Raw genomic sequence first — 16,872 nt, forward strand, 5'->3', positions numbered from 1 at the left:
GCGGCGCCACCGTACTTACTACTTTTTTCAGTAACAGAGTAGCGACGGGAAAGAGTCCGCCGCTTCATTTTAAAATTGATAACGGAACAAGTATTGCCGCTACAAATATGGGTAGCGGCGGACTCTTTCTCCGCTTCCGCTACTTTTTATAATATGGAGGACGTGAACAGAGAAAAAGAGAGAGATAAATGATCAGCAGGATTTATTTTTCTTGTTATTCCTTTTAGGTTACTCGTTAATGGTTAGTTACTTTAGTTTAATTACTGATGTGACAATCTTCCTTAATTTCGTCATCGAGAATAAGCTAAGAAAATTATTATTTGTGTTATTCTGTGTATTTTGTCACATTTTAGCTCACATATTTGTGAAACACAAACAGGTGTGCATCAGTACTGCATAATATGAGCTACGAAGCTAGTTTCTGCCAGAGAACCAGTTGCAAAACTAGTGTGAGTGTATTGATATCACATTTAAAACTGTGTGTTTGCAACTCTGTTGTTCGGGGCTCATAAACAAAGCATTGGGAACAGGAATACGAAATAGGAATGCGTGAACAGGAACAGGAATACGAAAATACATCAACCGCAGTGAAATATCGCAACAGGCATTGCACTCCAAATATACCGCTGAATTTCCTTCAAGGCGCTTGCGCGGCAGGGTATACATACACGAACACATCCCGCACGGAGAGCACGGACCTCACATACGCACTTCTCAAGCGGCGCAAGAATACGAGATATTATGACACATGTAACCGCCGCCCCACCGAACATCACGCACTTCATGCTCCACGTAGGGACCAACGACTTCGCACGGTCGACAGCACAACATGTCATCCAGGAATTCGAAGCACTAGTTTCCTTCATCACAAACAACAGACCAGGCGCTGAAATAGTACTGACAACGATACTTCCCCAAAGACAGAACAAACACCGAGCATACATATACCAGGACACATGGCTACACGAGTTCAACAGGAAGGCGCACGCTGTCAACAACCACCACATCCACATGTCTCAGGCACACACCAACGTTATGGTTATCACACACGCAGCTTTCGAATACCACGCTGAAGCACATCTCGCTCGGGACGGCATCCACCCAAACCACGCAGGCGTACGAGCTATGGCACACAACATCAAACACCTAATGGTCCATAGATGCCGTCCTGCACTGACAAACGCTCAAACACAACATCCTCAACCAGATTACACTTTAAGTGCCAGCACCGCACACACGCCAGAACACACGATGGCATCAAAGGGGACCACAACGACCACTGCACCCACGCATACACACGCGGCAGACGACAACACTCAAACACAACCCGCACACACACAAAGTTCACGCAAAGTGTGACACGGAAGACCACGAGCACGCAAACACAGACAGATGACATAGAGGAACACAGCGAGTCTCCACAGCCACTGACCCCACAGCCACCGACCCCATAGACGCGACGCACACCCACATCACGCAGAAAACACCGTTGACTATCTAATCACCAGCCTACCATGCAGTCAACTAACTTTTTAGGAATGCGAAAACTCACGAAGAAACGTAGCCGATACCTACATCATCTACGGATCTACATCTACCACCTAGCTCACAACACAGTACCTAAAGGCCTCACCCCTACAGTTCCTGCATTAAGAAAACTAACACCTGAACTAGAGCTAGAGTGGGCATCAGCCCTTAGCAACGCAGCCCGTTTCTGGACATATTAAAGAAACAGTGCCACGCGCAACTCGCTACGATCCAGGCCCATATAAACAATATCAGTCTCACCGACGCGGAGGCAAACACTCTCGAACTACACATTCAACAACTCAACCACGAGCTAGCTAACAAGGAACACTCAAAACTCGGAAAACCTAATTCCAACAACGACACGGACACCGGACCCACTAACAATACACACGCAGCAGCCGAACAAATCATTTCCAGCACCATAACTCTCCGCAACATCGCTGAGCCACCCCGAGAAAAAGCTGGCGCAGGCACCGTAATAGATATATCACGCTCACTAACCAGAGACGAACTACAAGTCCTCTCTAGAGGGTTAACATTCTGCCCTACACTCAATTCTGTTAACGAATACGAAATCCACAAAGACATATCAGACTTTTGCGAGACGGCTACGCCTTAGAGAATTCTTCGTTGATGCAACACAAGAAAAACACAACGACCTCCGACTACCATCAACCTGGACACCAAATCACGGCCGAGAACCCGCATTAGGCCTGTACATTAAACAAGTAAGCAACGACATCCTTCGCGGTATTTCCGAAACCTCGCGTGGTCACAACCTCACTAAAACACAACGTGACATCATCAAAGCGCTAGCTGACAGAGATGATATCATAATCAAGCCCGCAGATAAGGGTGGGAGTATCGTCATCTGGCCCACAGATAAATATATTTCTGAAGCTCGTAGGCAACTCAAGAACACGCAACGCTACCTCAAACTGGACCATGACCCAACAAAGGAGTACACGGCGCTAATAACCCATACCATACAGGACCTCCACGAACGAAAGCTCATCACACGTGATGACCTGAGATATCTCACCCCAACAAACACAGATGCAGGTCGTTTCTATTTACTGCCTAAAATCCACAAGGTACACGCCAACGAGCTCTATACGGCTGACATCCCAGGCCAATTGTATCTAATAACAACACACCACCAGAAAGACTCTCGAAATTCCTGGACCACTATTTAAACCATATTCCGACAACACTGCCATCGCTTGTACAAGACACACCCCACCTCCTCAGAATAATCAGAGATATTCACTTCGAGATCGAACTGTAGGTGGCGCTGTGGCGGAGCTCTAGTGGGGATACGATCCGGCACGGCAGGCGCAGGCTTTTCTACGCGGGTTTCGCAGTGTTCCTGGATGAAATGCCGCTGTCAGTGCCTCACATATTGCGGATATGTTGAAATGCGCTGCTTAGAACGCTCAAAAGGTGTGAAACTTGACAAAAACTTCTCTACTGCGAAACATAGAAGTCGCGAAGTTCTCAAAAGAAAATCTCCTGCGTGCTTTCGAAGGGAAACATTGCCAAGTCATTCCTTTGTTGCAAGCCAGATTTTGTTTTGGTCTTTTGCTGTTCTCACTCGAATATTTGTTGGGCACCTATAGAGCTGTCTTTTCCTCTTCATTCTTATCTTAGATCGAGACAACAAGAATTTAACAAAATAAAAAAATACTCAAAATTCCTGTCTACACTGGTCTTGGCAATCCAAATGTACAAGTGTGCAACACCGCATCAGGGCAGAATAGTCCAATAGGTACTGAAGCCATTCGCTCTAATTTTTGTGTCGTATAACAGCGGTGGTTTCACGTCGTGCGAGTCTGAGAGAGGTTCGAGATTTGATTCGTCTCCTGTGTAGGCATTCGTTAAAAGGTGCTGAAGTATGTTACGAGGTGATCGCACCTGTGTGGATGGTGTTGACTTTGTGTGGGATGCTACCGGTTATGTAATAACTACATACAAAATAAGTTTTTGGTTCCAGTGGCAGGTATATCACGTATGTGAAAGACAAAAGTCAAGCCTGTCATGCGGTACGTCAGATGAAATGAGATGGCAGTTTGAAACTTACACATTTAAAAACACCCATGTCATACATATATTCATGCATTCATATATTCCTCGCATTCCATATGTTCATACATTCGATACAACTTGTGTTTAGCGCGCGTAGAATATCATACCTGGGCATTAAGAAGTAAGATCGAACTGCTAGCAGAGAAACCATTCTATAAATAAGTGAGACATCGTTATACTTATGAGAAGACAAAAAAACAAACTGTTACGACATTGAACATTGACCTTAGCTCTCGGTATACTTTGTTTGACACGGAGAACCGCAGTGACGAAAATGACAAAGGCCGACTGGAATCCCCATACTGGAACATATGCACGTTCTCTAGTTTTCTTCCCTGCTACGCACGCTTGCGCTGGGAAGTAGACAAGTTCAAAAAGTTCACCACGAAGTCATTTTCACTCATTTTGAAGCGATTTGGAAAACTCAAATGTTCAGAAACTGAGCCTTCCAAGCACGTTTTCGAGCACGATGACCACAACGCAAGCACCGGCTCAAGCAGCGCATCCCCACTAAGGGAAGTTCACGGAGCAGCCGCACTGTGGCGACACTGTTTGATCTCGATGCGAATAAACAACACTCGTACATTTGGTAGGGACACAATACTAGCCACGCTGGAAGTGACATCACTGTATACTAACATTCCACACAACGACGGAATCACAGCCCTCTGCAATACCCTTTCTACAACAAACACCAGAAAAGACACGGAAACCATACTCGCTCTAATGGACTTGGACCTTAAATTGAACTACTTCGAGTTCAATGGCGAATACTAACTACAAGTACACGGTACAAGTAGGGGCACACCTGTTGCACCCACATACGCAAATATCTTCATGAGGTTCTTAGAAAACAACGTTCTCAGCGCCCTCTCATTAAAATCCACTGTGTACCTTCCATACATCGATGATATACTGATAATATGGGAACACGGGGAACATGAATTTCAAAAGTTTGTATAGATCTACTGAACACCGCGCATAGCAACATAAAGTTCACATCACAACAGTCAACTCACTTAATTAACTTCGTCGACATCACAATATCATTAGACAACGGCAACCTCACCACAACCCCGTACAAAAAGCCAACTGACAAACAACAATACCTTCACTTCAAGAGTCACCACCCGCGTCACTGTAAGGTTGGCACTGTAATGGGCAGAGTGTAAGACTGCGCAGAATTTGTTCAAACGACACAGATTACGCTGAGAAGATTGACGAACTCTGCAGTACACTTGCCCAGAGGGACTATCCAGACTCCCTCCTAACCGAATTCCGTCGCAAGACACTCACACTCGATCGAAACGCGGTTCTGGAAAACCGAAAAAATCCTGACGCGTGCCAAATAAGCTTCATCACAAGATATCCCAACGCACTACCAAACATCAAAGCCATTCTACAGAAGCACGAGCCCCTCCTACAAAGCAGTGACCGACTTAGCAATATATTCACCCATCCAATACAGGTGACATACCGACGCGCAAAAAACCTAGCAGATTCCTTGGTCAATGCCAAAATCAGCAAAACGAGCACCCCGTACACAGGAACACGACCCTGCAGCCTCCCGCGCTGCAGAACATGCAAGTGCGTTCAACACGCTAACTCCATCAAAAGCACTCCGAGCAATTACACCCACCTCATTAACCACGCGTTGACATGCACAAGCTCCAATGTCATATACTGCATTGAATGCGGCGACTGCTCTATGCAATACATTAGTGAAACCGGCCAACAAATGAACAACCGCCTTACCGGACACAGAACCGACACGACCAACAAACCCCAAAAAGCAGTCGCCGAACATTCCTGGTCACAATTTTGGCAACATTAAACTATATATTCTAGAAACAGGGTTTAGATCCACACGTGACAGACGTGATAGGGAGTCTTATCTCATATACAAGGGGATCCGGACATTTCGGTGCGGACATTTCGGTTCACGGACGTTTCGGTGCACGGACATTTCGGAGCACGGACATTTCGGTGCACGGACATTTTGGTGCAAAACGTTGCTGAGGGGTCCCGGAAAAATGGTTCCGGGAACGGCTGTCACAATGTCGACATATCATAACATAACAAAGGGAAGAGGGCGGTTGGCATCAGAAGTGGTGTTGTCAAGAAATTCGGTTTACATACAGAAGATCCTGCTTTATGCATTTTTTGTGCACTATTATAGGTTTAAGACCTGATCTGCATGTGTTCGTGGTCTGTCGTGGCTGAACTTTTGGGACATTTTCTTTTTTAATATTTTGCGCACCATGTTCTGGTCGGTGCTGTACGACAGATATTTTTTTCTTTTTTCAAGAGTATAGATGAAGAATTGCTTTTTAATTTTGTAGTCAGAAGAGGGCATCTTCAAGGTACGGATATTATGCAATTTGAATTCCATTTGTTGAGGACGTGCCGGTTATATCTTTGGTGGACGCATTTTATTAGACGATATTCCCCTTGTACTCCTACATAATGTTTCCTGAGTGATGGCCGCGTATTTTCAAGGCCTAAACAACCATATAATATTACCGTGGTGCCCCTCCAGAAGCTGTTAGACTCGCTACCCATAAACTGGTCGTCTTTTCAACAGTAAGAGCAGTGCTTTCATGGGTTATGCACTTATGCTTCATAGGTATGTCGAAGAGACTGTTGTGGAAAGTATTGCTAAAGTAAAATGCGATAGTCATAAATTTAATTTTAATAATCAACAATTTTTTGCTCGTTTATTTTTAACATAGTTCATCACAATAAATCACTGACGGGACAGCCATGATGCGATAAAACGGCTTATTTGACGCTTGAAGGCTTTTGTTCCATTTATGCAAACTTGAAAAGCCACGGGAAGGTGCAGGGTTTTTATCCAAACGGGAACACAGGAACACCGGGACATGATAACTTGGTAACTGTTTGGAACACAAGGGGAATAACGTCTAATCATATGCTTCCACCAACGATGCAACCGGCATGTCCTCAACAAATGGAATTCCAATTGCATAATATCCGTACCTAGAAGATACCCACTTCGAGATAATACTCACTACAAACTGACAAAGCAATTCTTCATCTATTCTTGAAAAAAGAAATAAAAAATGAATATCTGTACAGCACCGACTAGAACATGGGGCGCAAAATATTTAAAAAGAAAATGCCCCAGAAGTTTAAAAGCCACGACAGACCATGAACACATGCAGATCATGTCTTAAATCGATAATAGTGCACTAAAGATACATAAAGCACGTTGTTCTCTATGTAAACCGAATTTCCTGACAACACTACTTTTGATGCCAAGCCGCCCTCTTCCTTTTGTATATTCCGATATGTCGACATCGTGACAGCCATTCCCGGGACTATTTTTCCCGGACTTTTTGTTCGACTGCCGTGATGCCATCCTTCAAAAACCAGTTAACAACACGTAAGCGCAATTCTGGTCAAATAATTATTCGCACAAGTTCGGCAGCCTGGTTGACGTCCGCTCACCTGATGTGGATATGCAGCGACAGCAAGCTACCAAAACTGACGAAATGTCTTCAGTCATGCATAGTTCTGACAAACAGGCGAACAAGTCCGTGGGTTATGAGAAGTTGCAGGCAATCGATGAGAACGGTTATTGGTATGACAACAAAGTAACAAGTCAAAACTGATCACGCTTTCTTTTTCCCCGCCGTAATTCGAGGATGCTTTTGCTAGCAGACGACCGCGCTCTTGCCCGCGTGGCCTCTGCACATCATGTGACCACAACGGTGCATGCGCAGTGAGCAGACAAAGCAGACGACAGCATGCGACAGCGCTGCGCCCAATAGACGAGTTCAGAAAATCTCAGAGTGCTTAGAGTCGCTTTGAACTGTGGGGGTTTACTAATACCAAAGAACCAGGTGGCCTCCAAACTCTTCCGGTTTCTCCCGTACTGGTCCATTGTCCACGACGTGTCAAGGTCAGCGAAAGCGAAATGTGATGGCGATTTCGGGTGGTGCATTTGGGGCACTTTTTTCTGCCCCGAACCCGAGCGGTAAATTCGGGTGGTGCGGTCCGAGCAAGAGCCGCGTGTTCGGATGATGCACTACGGAGCAGTTTGCTCGCCCCAAGAGCACTTTTTTGGCTCTTGCTGCGAGAGGCCGAGCCAAAACCGCCCTCAACTCTCTTCTTCCGCTCTCGACGGCGAGCATGCGCATATATGCGCCTCGCGAGTGTCGTCTGCTACGTATCGCTCCTGCGGCTGTCTGCCTGTCAAATGTCTTGTCATCTGTCTCTTTGTCGCGTTCACCATTGACGGCATGGATCTTTACGAAAGTAGTAGCGATGAAAGTTCAATTGACACCGATAATGTGAATGACAAAGAGGATGATGTGACCTGCTTCTCGCAAGCTATGCTTGTGATCAGGTGAAAGTGCGCGACGACGCCAACGACGCTGCCGGAAGTTCACGAACACGACGAACGCACAATGCTAGCGAGCGCAGCGACCCTCGTCGAAGAGCGGTAGAGCGTCCGACAAATTCGGGTGATGACTGCCCCAGAGCGACTCTCGTGTAGAGCGTGCACTGGACCTGGGCGCTCTCGCTCGGATTACCAGGTGCATCACCCGAAATCGCCATGAGGGATTATTCTTCGTTCCCCCGCTCAGCAGGCAGGCCCAGGATGCAATGCGTGCGCAAAGAGCACTGGGATTTTCTGAACTCGTCTATTTTCCTATCTCGAAGGGCAAGTTTTGCCCTGCGCCCCCTGAAAATGAATGGACATGGCCGCTCCCGCCAACTTCCGGCCACCGCAAGGGTGGAGCGGCGCGGAGAAAAACGCCACTCGCCTGTTCCGTGGAGTTTTGGCGCAAGCTGTACATGCCATAAGGGAAAACTTTCATACTGAAGCATGCAAACGTTTTTCCCTTTTTGACGTGTGATGCAGTAGGTGCTGTCTGACCATGTGTAGGTTTATTCACTTTCACTTAGATGAAGCTCTCACTTTTCTTTCAGGTGCTTGTAGGTAGCATTGAATGCCTCCCATCTTGACAGAAGTACACTGGATGGTTTGGTCAGGAACACTGCTTGATCACAACAGTATCCCTTTCATGCACGATAGAGGTCTGTCATATACCCTTCTGAAGTAGACAGACAGCCATTACACAATAACATACATTCTACAGACATCAAAGCTTGTAATGTTGCTTTATTAATCACTGTGTTTATGAATGAGCCTACAAGCGATAGCAGTAAACAAACAAACAAGGAAGGAGAACATCCCCATACTGTGTCCATATCAATTTGGAAGTGCTACATCGCACCAACCAGTAACGCAATGTATGTATGCTTTTTCTTTTTTCTGTTCAGTGCACAGGTGTCTGCCACAAACACGTTCCAGTCCATAAGCTCTATAAGAACATATTCTATCACCTTGCCTATAAAACATCTCGCATTCATGACTTTATCAGTATAAGAAGGCCTCAGGAGGGGACATGCCAATGTCTTCAACACAGGCTTCTCTTGAGAGGCATCCTTATCATTGACAACAATTTTAGACCTTTTCTGTGCACATCCATTTTTGGAACCCCTTTCTCAATTTCTTATTATAAATTTCCCATGTTTTCCCTTATACCAGTCATATTGCAGTCATTGGTGCGGGCTCAGGCCTTTTGCAGACCGCTACTATTTCACTGTAGCTCGCCTCTTTGCAAGTTGTTGGTGTTTCACTCAGGAGGTGATCCACATCCTCTGCAAAGATAAGATATGGTCATGGCTAAGTGTCTTATCTATGCTCTTTATATCGAAACATGGACCTTCATGACTGTCATGGATGTTGAAAGCGTGCCGGGTCAAACCTAGACACGTTATCTTGAAGTTTGTATACACCGTTTCCTGAATGACAGCTCATTTGTATACGTAAGCTCATACTTCTCCACATGCTAAGCAGAAGCTCTGCATTTCCCTCATTGGAACTACACCTGTAAAGGTGGTCACAAGCATGCTCAATCCACGGGTATAGCTCAGCACATGCATGGGACTTGACCGCAGCTTCAAGCTTTTTCTTAACTCTCTGTTGCAAGATCCTCTTGTGGACTACATGACCACTAAGCATTCCCAAGCATGGCAATTGCATATTGCAATTGTTTACTATAAGTTACTACAGGCTTGTTCTTTTTACCTTTTACCATACATGTACCTTTTATTTCATTGTTGCAGATAGAATTATGGTAACAGAAAATTCAACTACGCAGAGCTTGTGTGCCTTGTTTTGTATTATTTTTTCGTGCCCTCAATACTTTCTAACAAGAATTTGAATTTCCTCCTCACCACCTTCTGTGTCCCCTTGCTCTAATGTACATCAGTATAAATATCTGTACCATGTGTGTCTGTATCATACCTAATGAAGGACGGACTCTATTCGAAAGCTTGTGTTTCTGTAAGATTATTTGAATGTTTCAGTCTCTTACGTGAGTTATGATAATCTTATATACCTGTGTCACGAAAGGCAGCCCTGCGACCTTTCTGGTAGGTGTTGTAGGTGAGGTCTGTTGAGTGACTTTAATATTAATCAGCTTGAGTAACCAGGGAACCTGGTCAACAGCAAATACTACAAGGAGTCATTTGAATCTGTGTAGACATAAGGCGCTATGAATTCACACCTTGGCTGCACTGGTCCCATTGAAAAGGATTGGATTGTGACAGACAGCAAGATGTTCCCAGCAGTCATATTGTTCACTTCTGGCTGACGTTTCTAAGATAAATTGTGTTCACTTGGGCACTCGGCTTTTGTGGTGAGAAGCGTGACGCGAACATCTGTGCCCACTTTGTGATATGCACCGGAACTTCTGAATTTGATGTACATTTGATGTACTTCTTCTGGTCTGGTGAAGCAGAGGGCACAACACTGCAAAGTAGAAGAGCTTTTAGTACCTGCAGACTTCCATCAGCACGCCATTCAAAACTGTTCTTCAGATTTCCAGAGTGACTCAAAAGCTGGTTCCACCAGTGGTGCAGATACTGTCGTATCATGCATCTGCAAGGAATGCAGAAGTTAAAATGTTAAAGTAAAAACTACTTGAACCACCTTTGAGCACGAGGGTGTATGGACAATAAGTGTTGAATTCATCACTGGATAAACGTTGAGACGTGTTGACGGTAAATCATGCTCTGCATGCTTTTACTTCCGAGTTTCACCTTCTTGTCAGTCACGATGGAAGCCTGTGTCGCTGATATAAATGAAGAATATGGTAAGTATCTACAGCGCACAATTTATTTGAGACTTATATTCTCCTGCGAGCGCTCAGGGCTCCCCAGGGGAAGGGGGATATTCCGTTTGGTACATTTGTGTAGGCGTCACAAAAATTGATCTGAATTTGAAGTGAACCAACATACCTCGTGTGCACTGGAGTTCGCATCGTCAGACGTCACAAGGAGAAACACTGTTGTCGGGACTGCTGTCCGTTTGAGATGTTTTCGACTGTCCGCTGCTACCATTTCGTACGATTCGTCAGAGAAATGGGTTGAGCAAATACGGCGTGGCTCACGAAAGTCTTTACCAACAACTTTCGTTTCCGAGCATTTTCCGTCGGAATCTTGTGGTACACAACGTCCCTTGTCGAAAGAGCACACTTGGTGTATCCCCGAACATTACAGTAGATACGTGGCATCGCTGTCAGGTGAAGTTCTGTTCAATTTCGGCAGGAAATGAACTTTTTTGCGTGCACAAGCCTCGCATCACAGTAAATCATTTTGCACCTGTATTCGCTCAAAACAGATGTAATGTTATAAAAACACCATTTTCTATCCCGCTGATTGAAGCAGAAGGTGTCAAAAGAGCATCATTAAAGGTGTAACATCGACATACACCACATTTTATCTCATGTCGATGATTAAGAGTCGAAAAAGAGGTGTTGAAAAATGTGTTTACGCTCTATATACGCTTTTTACACCCTATTTGCTCTGGGAATATGGTGCTGAAAATGGTGTTTTAAGTCGTGAAAGAGAAATTATATCGATTTGACTGTTCCTCACATTAAGTAACCACATTATAGACGATAACTTGAGTTAAAAACATAATATTTGGCAGGGAGGGATGTCAGGAAGTTAGTTCATATACTTGACTGGTTGCAGGCGTATGTGTTAATTGCGAAGACATATTCCTGACACCGTTACAGACGAGTTCAGCCACACTACACTTAACGAACGTAGCCCAACAAATTGTATTTCAGTATATGATCAACCAACGTAGTATATGATCAACAGTATAGTATATGATCAATCAGTATATGATCAACCAATGTAGGTTCGTCAGTGTAGGCTGCGGAGGGTGCCTGGGCTCGTTGCTGGTGTGGTGCGCGACGACAAAGTTTATCGGCCATCGCGCGCGCACCATCTGGAGCTCACGCAATAAATCATTCCTTCGCCTACCATCAACCTGTGTGGTTGTCTCCTACCTTTTCCCTCTGTCGCGACAACCCACAACTGGTGACCCGAACGTGATTCGAACGCCCTTCGCTTCACTCATGGAGGAGTCACCGGCCACATCGCGCGTTAACCACGTCGTAGTTCGGCTACCACCCTTTTGGCCTGCGAACCCTTCCATCTGGTTTGTCCAAGCCGAGTGCCAGTTCCAGCTCGCCGGTATAACAACACGGGCTACTAGATACCAGCATGTCGTCTCCTCTCTACCACCTGAGGTCGCCTCCGACGTTGCCGACATTCTGTGCGCACCGATGGGCACAACACCTTACGACACCTTAAAAGCAGCCATCATCAAACGCACTACGGCCTCTGAACGACGACGTTTTCAACAACTGTTGTCGGGCGGGGATCTCGGGGACAGACGACCGTCCCAATTCCTGCGCCACTTGCAGGGCCTCCTCGGCGATCGGGCAGCCACCTTTGACGAATCTTTTCTGAAGGAACTTTTCCTCCACCGTCTGTCTTCGGCGATACAAATGATCTTGGCCACCGCTTCGACCCTCTCCCTCAGTGAGTTGGCCCTGCACGCGGACAACATTATTGAGGTCGCCCAACCCTCCGTTTGCGCCCTCGCCCCACCGGCAAGTCATGGGCTCTCTCCGCCGAATAGGAACGCGTGCTCTACGGTCCCGGGGCAAGCTGAGCCACCCCAATCTGACCTCGACTTACTAAGGGCCGACATCCAGAGCCTGAGAAGTCTCGTGGCATCCGTCAGCCTCCATAATCGTTCCTCTGGGCCACGCGCGCAATTTCACCGCTGAACACTCTCGCCTCGCGCCAACCGCAGGCGCAGAAGATCGCCATCGCCGGCATTCCAGCGTCATCCGAACCCATCCCCGTTCTGCTGGCACCACTGGTCTCTCGGCGCCCAGGCCCGCAACTGCACGCCCCCTTGCTCCTGGCCAGGAAATGACCCCGGGGAGCGCTAGAGGCGGCGAGCGCCCCCCACTCACCGCGAAGTCCAGGCCGTCTTTTCTTCGTGCTCGACCGGACGTCCCAGCGCCGTTTCCTCGTAGACACTGGGGCCGAAATTACATCATCCCAGCTACGCGGTCAGAGAAGCTACGGAGCCCCATTTACCACCTAACTACCGTTAACAATACGGGCATACCTGTCTACGGTGAACGGTCGCTCACTTTGAACCTCGGATTACGGCTACCTTTCCCTTGGATATTCAAGGTAGCAGCAATCGACCAAGCCACCATTGGGGCAGACCTTCTACAGCACTTTGGCCTGTTGGTCGGCGTTGCCCGCAAGTCTTTAATCGACTCTACGACCAAGCTGCACGTCCAAGGCGTTGGTACATCCCCGCGCATCACCTTCCCAGCGTCGTCTCTCTCAGCCCTTCATTCTCCCTTCGCGGTAGTACTCAGCGAGTTCCCATCTCTATCGCTGCCTCCGGACTGGACCAAGCCCATACGTCATGACGTCGTTCATTACATCCAGACGTCGGGTCCACCGGTTCATTTCAAGCCTCGTCGACTCACCCCAGAGAAATGGAAAATCGCTCGTAGTCTGTTCGACCACATGTTGCAAATTGGGATCGCTCGGCCGTCTTCCAGTGATTGGGCTTCACCACTCCACATGGTCCCTAAGAAGACCGGGGACTGGCGCCCATGTGGAGATTATCGCGCCTTAAATCTTGCAACCAAACCTGACGCTACCCCCTACCGAACCTTCCGGACTTCACCATGAACCTTGCTGGCACAAAATGGTTCAGTAAGGTGGACCTGACAAAGGCATACCACCAGATTCCGGTGGCCCAAGAGGATGTCCACAAAACCGCTATCATTACACCTTTCGGCTTATTTGAATTTCTGCGTATGCCGTTTGGCTTGAGAAACGCGGCACAAACCTTCCAACGCTTCATCAATTCCATCCTGCGCGGCCTGCCTTTCGTCTTCGCATACATGGACGACCTTCTCATCACCAGCGAAACGGAAGAGCAGCATTACCAACATCTTCGCGAGGTGTTTGGCCGCCTCGAGAGTCACGGCGTCGTGATCAACGTTCAAAAATGTGAATTCGGTAAGTCATCTTTGGAATTCTTAGGCCACCGCGTGTCAGCAGACGGCATATCCCCACTTCCACAAAAAGTCAAGGCCATCACGGACTTCCCCGCCCCTACGTCACTACGCCGGCTCCGTCGTTTTCTGGGGTTCGTCAACTTTTATGGCCGGTTTGTCCCCTCTTGTGCGTCTCTACTCCGGCCCCTCGAACTCCTCCTCAAAGCACCACGCTCTCCATCCCAACCAATTCCCTGGAATGACAGTCACCAAGCGGCTTTTATGGCCATCAGGCACGCTATTGCCAATGCCACGCTCCTTGTTCACCCACGGCACCAACGCTCCTCTCTCTCTCTCTTCGTAGACGCGTCCGACCAGGCGGTCGGCGCCGTTCTTCAGCAGGCAGTCGACGGGCTGCGCCAGCCGGTGTCTTTCTTCTCCCGCAAGATGTTGTCCACGGAGTCACGCTATAGTGCGTTCGGGAAAGAGTTGCTAGCTGCATATTCTGCGGTCCGGTACTTCCGTCACTTCCTCGAAGGACGCGAGTTCGTAATATGGACCGACCACAAGCCGCTCGTTGGCGCCTTCGCCACGGACGGAGCCGCCGGACGGAGCTACTCCCCTCGGGAAATACGCCACTTGGCATACCTCGCGGAATTTTCGACGGATGTACGCCACATCAAGGGGACCTGCAATACCGCAGCAGACGCTCTCAGCCGCATCCATTCCCTGGCGGACACGCCTATCCTGAGCGTCGACCTCATCGCGAAGGCCCAGGAAGCTGACCCCGAAATCCAAAGGCTGCGCTCATCTCCCTCTTCAGCTTTGCAGCCGCGCGACATCATGTTCCCTGGGACCAGCGTCCGGGTGCTCTGTGACACTACAACCCCTTCCCCGCGCCCTATTATCCCTCTCGCTCTGCGCCGCGGTGTCTTCACCAACCTCCACGGCCTCGCCCATCCGGGAGTTCGGGCTACCATCAAGCTAGTGACTGACCGTTACATCTGGCCTGGTGCGCGTCAGGATCTCCGCCACTGGGTATGGTCATGCGTTTCTTGCCAGCTGAGCAAGACTCATCGCCACACCACCTCACCCTTGGGCAAGTTTCTTCCACCCTCGCGGCGTTTCTCCAAAATCCATCTGGATATCGTCGGTCCTCTACCTCACTCAGACGGCTACCGCTACTTGTTGACATGCGTCGACCGTTTTTCACGGTGGCCTGAAGCCGCACCCATGAAGGACTCCACCGCCCAAACCGTGGCTTCTACCTTCATGGCCACATGGGCAGTGCGCTTCGGAGTGCCTGACGAAGTCATCACCGGCCGAGGCCCGCAGTTCGAAAGTCACCTTTTCCGGGCCTTCACGAAGTTCCTAGGAACCGCCCAACTTCGAACCACTGCGTACCATCCTGCCTGCAACGGTCTAGTTGAACGGTTTCACAGGCACCTGAAGCAAGCCTTAATGGCCCACGGCGATCGCAATCGCTGGCGAGAGTTCCTCCCTTTCGCCCTTCTGGGAATCCGGGCCGCCCTCAAACCCGACCTCGGCTGCTCGTCGGCCGAGCTTGTCTATGGAGCGCCCCTCCGCCTGCCCGCAGACCTCTTCACCCCAACGGAACCCTCCAGCACGACCCCTCCAGAATACGCCCGGCACCTTCAGAGGCTTTTCGCCGACTTACGAGCAACTCCGACACGAGCCGTTTCCACTTCTCCTGCCTATGTTTCCCCCGACTTGTCGAGTGCCACGCACATCTTCCTCCGCACGGGCTCGATCCGCCGGTCCCTCCAACCTCCCTTTTCTGGCCCGCATCAGGTCCTCAAGCGCGGTGACAAGACTTTCACCATCAACTTGAACGGCCGCCCGGAGGTCGTTTCGATCGACCGCATTAAGCCGGCGTTCGTAGAGGCGAGCTCTCCCATTTCCTGTCACCTGCATGATGTCGCCGCGCCGCCTTCAGCTGCACCAGCGCCTTCCAAGACCGTTACCTGGGCTGACGGTTCGCAAACTCATCCCTTCGGTCCTCGTCGACTCCTTTCCGCCCCTCACTATTCGCCACCTGCCTCCCATCCTCAAGCACCCTCGGTGATCACCATCACCTTTTTTTTTCTTTTTTCAGGGGGGGGGGGATAGTTGTGGTGCGCGACGACAAAGTTTATCGGCCATCGCGCGCGCCCCATCTGGCGCTCACGCCAATAAATGATTCCTTCGCCTACCATCAACCTGTGTGGTTGTCTCCCACCTTTTCCCTCTGTCGCGACAACCCACACTGGCATCGTCTGAAGATCGTAGCATCGTAACGCCGCTCACTTTCTTCATTTCACGAGCACGGACAGCATTACGATGCTGCGATCTTCACCTCTTCCCTTACGCTTGTCCCACAGTGTTGCTTTCATCTTTTCTCCTTTTCTTTTTTTTTTTGCTCGATCGCTCACTCACTCAGTCACTAACTCACTCACAGTGTAGCTAGGACCATGATGAATGCCTGTGGCTGGAACTGCGCCGTGCCCAGGCTGGTTGTTGCCGTACAAGCAAAAACGTCGGACTGCATGGCTCGGCATGCTGCCGCGGGAGCTTCATTCTAAGGGGTGTTTTCAATAGAACACTCCCATTTTAAGGGTGTTCTCCTTTCTAAATACAAAGTTTAAGAGTGTTTTATGAGGAATACATCTAATTAATGGGTGTTTCAGAAAACACCCACAGCTCATGGTGTAAAAAAAAGGAGTGCGCCATGGGACAAGCATGAGCTTAAAAAAAGGTGTAAACGATTTACTGTGGAGGACCGCATTACATGCCGTGCGATATGGTTGGGAGGAGAGCAAGCAGA

The 16,872-nt window shown here is 48.5% G+C and overlaps 2 protein-coding genes across 2 annotated transcripts; both read left to right on the forward strand.

Moving 5' to 3' along the window:
* Positions 1-12,083: 12,083 nt before the first annotated feature.
* LOC135398625 (uncharacterized) lies at positions 12,084-12,803 on the forward strand. Its single transcript, XM_064630011.1, has one exon. It carries the CDS (start codon positions 12,084-12,086, stop codon positions 12,801-12,803), a length of 720 nt encoding a protein of 239 aa, XP_064486081.1.
* A 148-nt stretch (positions 12,804-12,951) lies between these two features.
* Positions 12,952-13,737, forward strand: LOC135398626 (uncharacterized). Its single transcript, XM_064630012.1, has one exon. It carries the CDS (start codon positions 12,952-12,954, stop codon positions 13,735-13,737), a length of 786 nt encoding a protein of 261 aa, XP_064486082.1.
* Positions 13,738-16,872: the final 3,135 nt, after the last annotated feature.

Source organism: Ornithodoros turicata, chromosome 6 (assembly GCF_037126465.1).
Source record: "Ornithodoros turicata isolate Travis chromosome 6, ASM3712646v1, whole genome shotgun sequence".
In the NCBI taxonomy this organism is placed as follows: Eukaryota; Metazoa; Arthropoda; class Arachnida; order Ixodida; family Argasidae; genus Ornithodoros; species Ornithodoros turicata.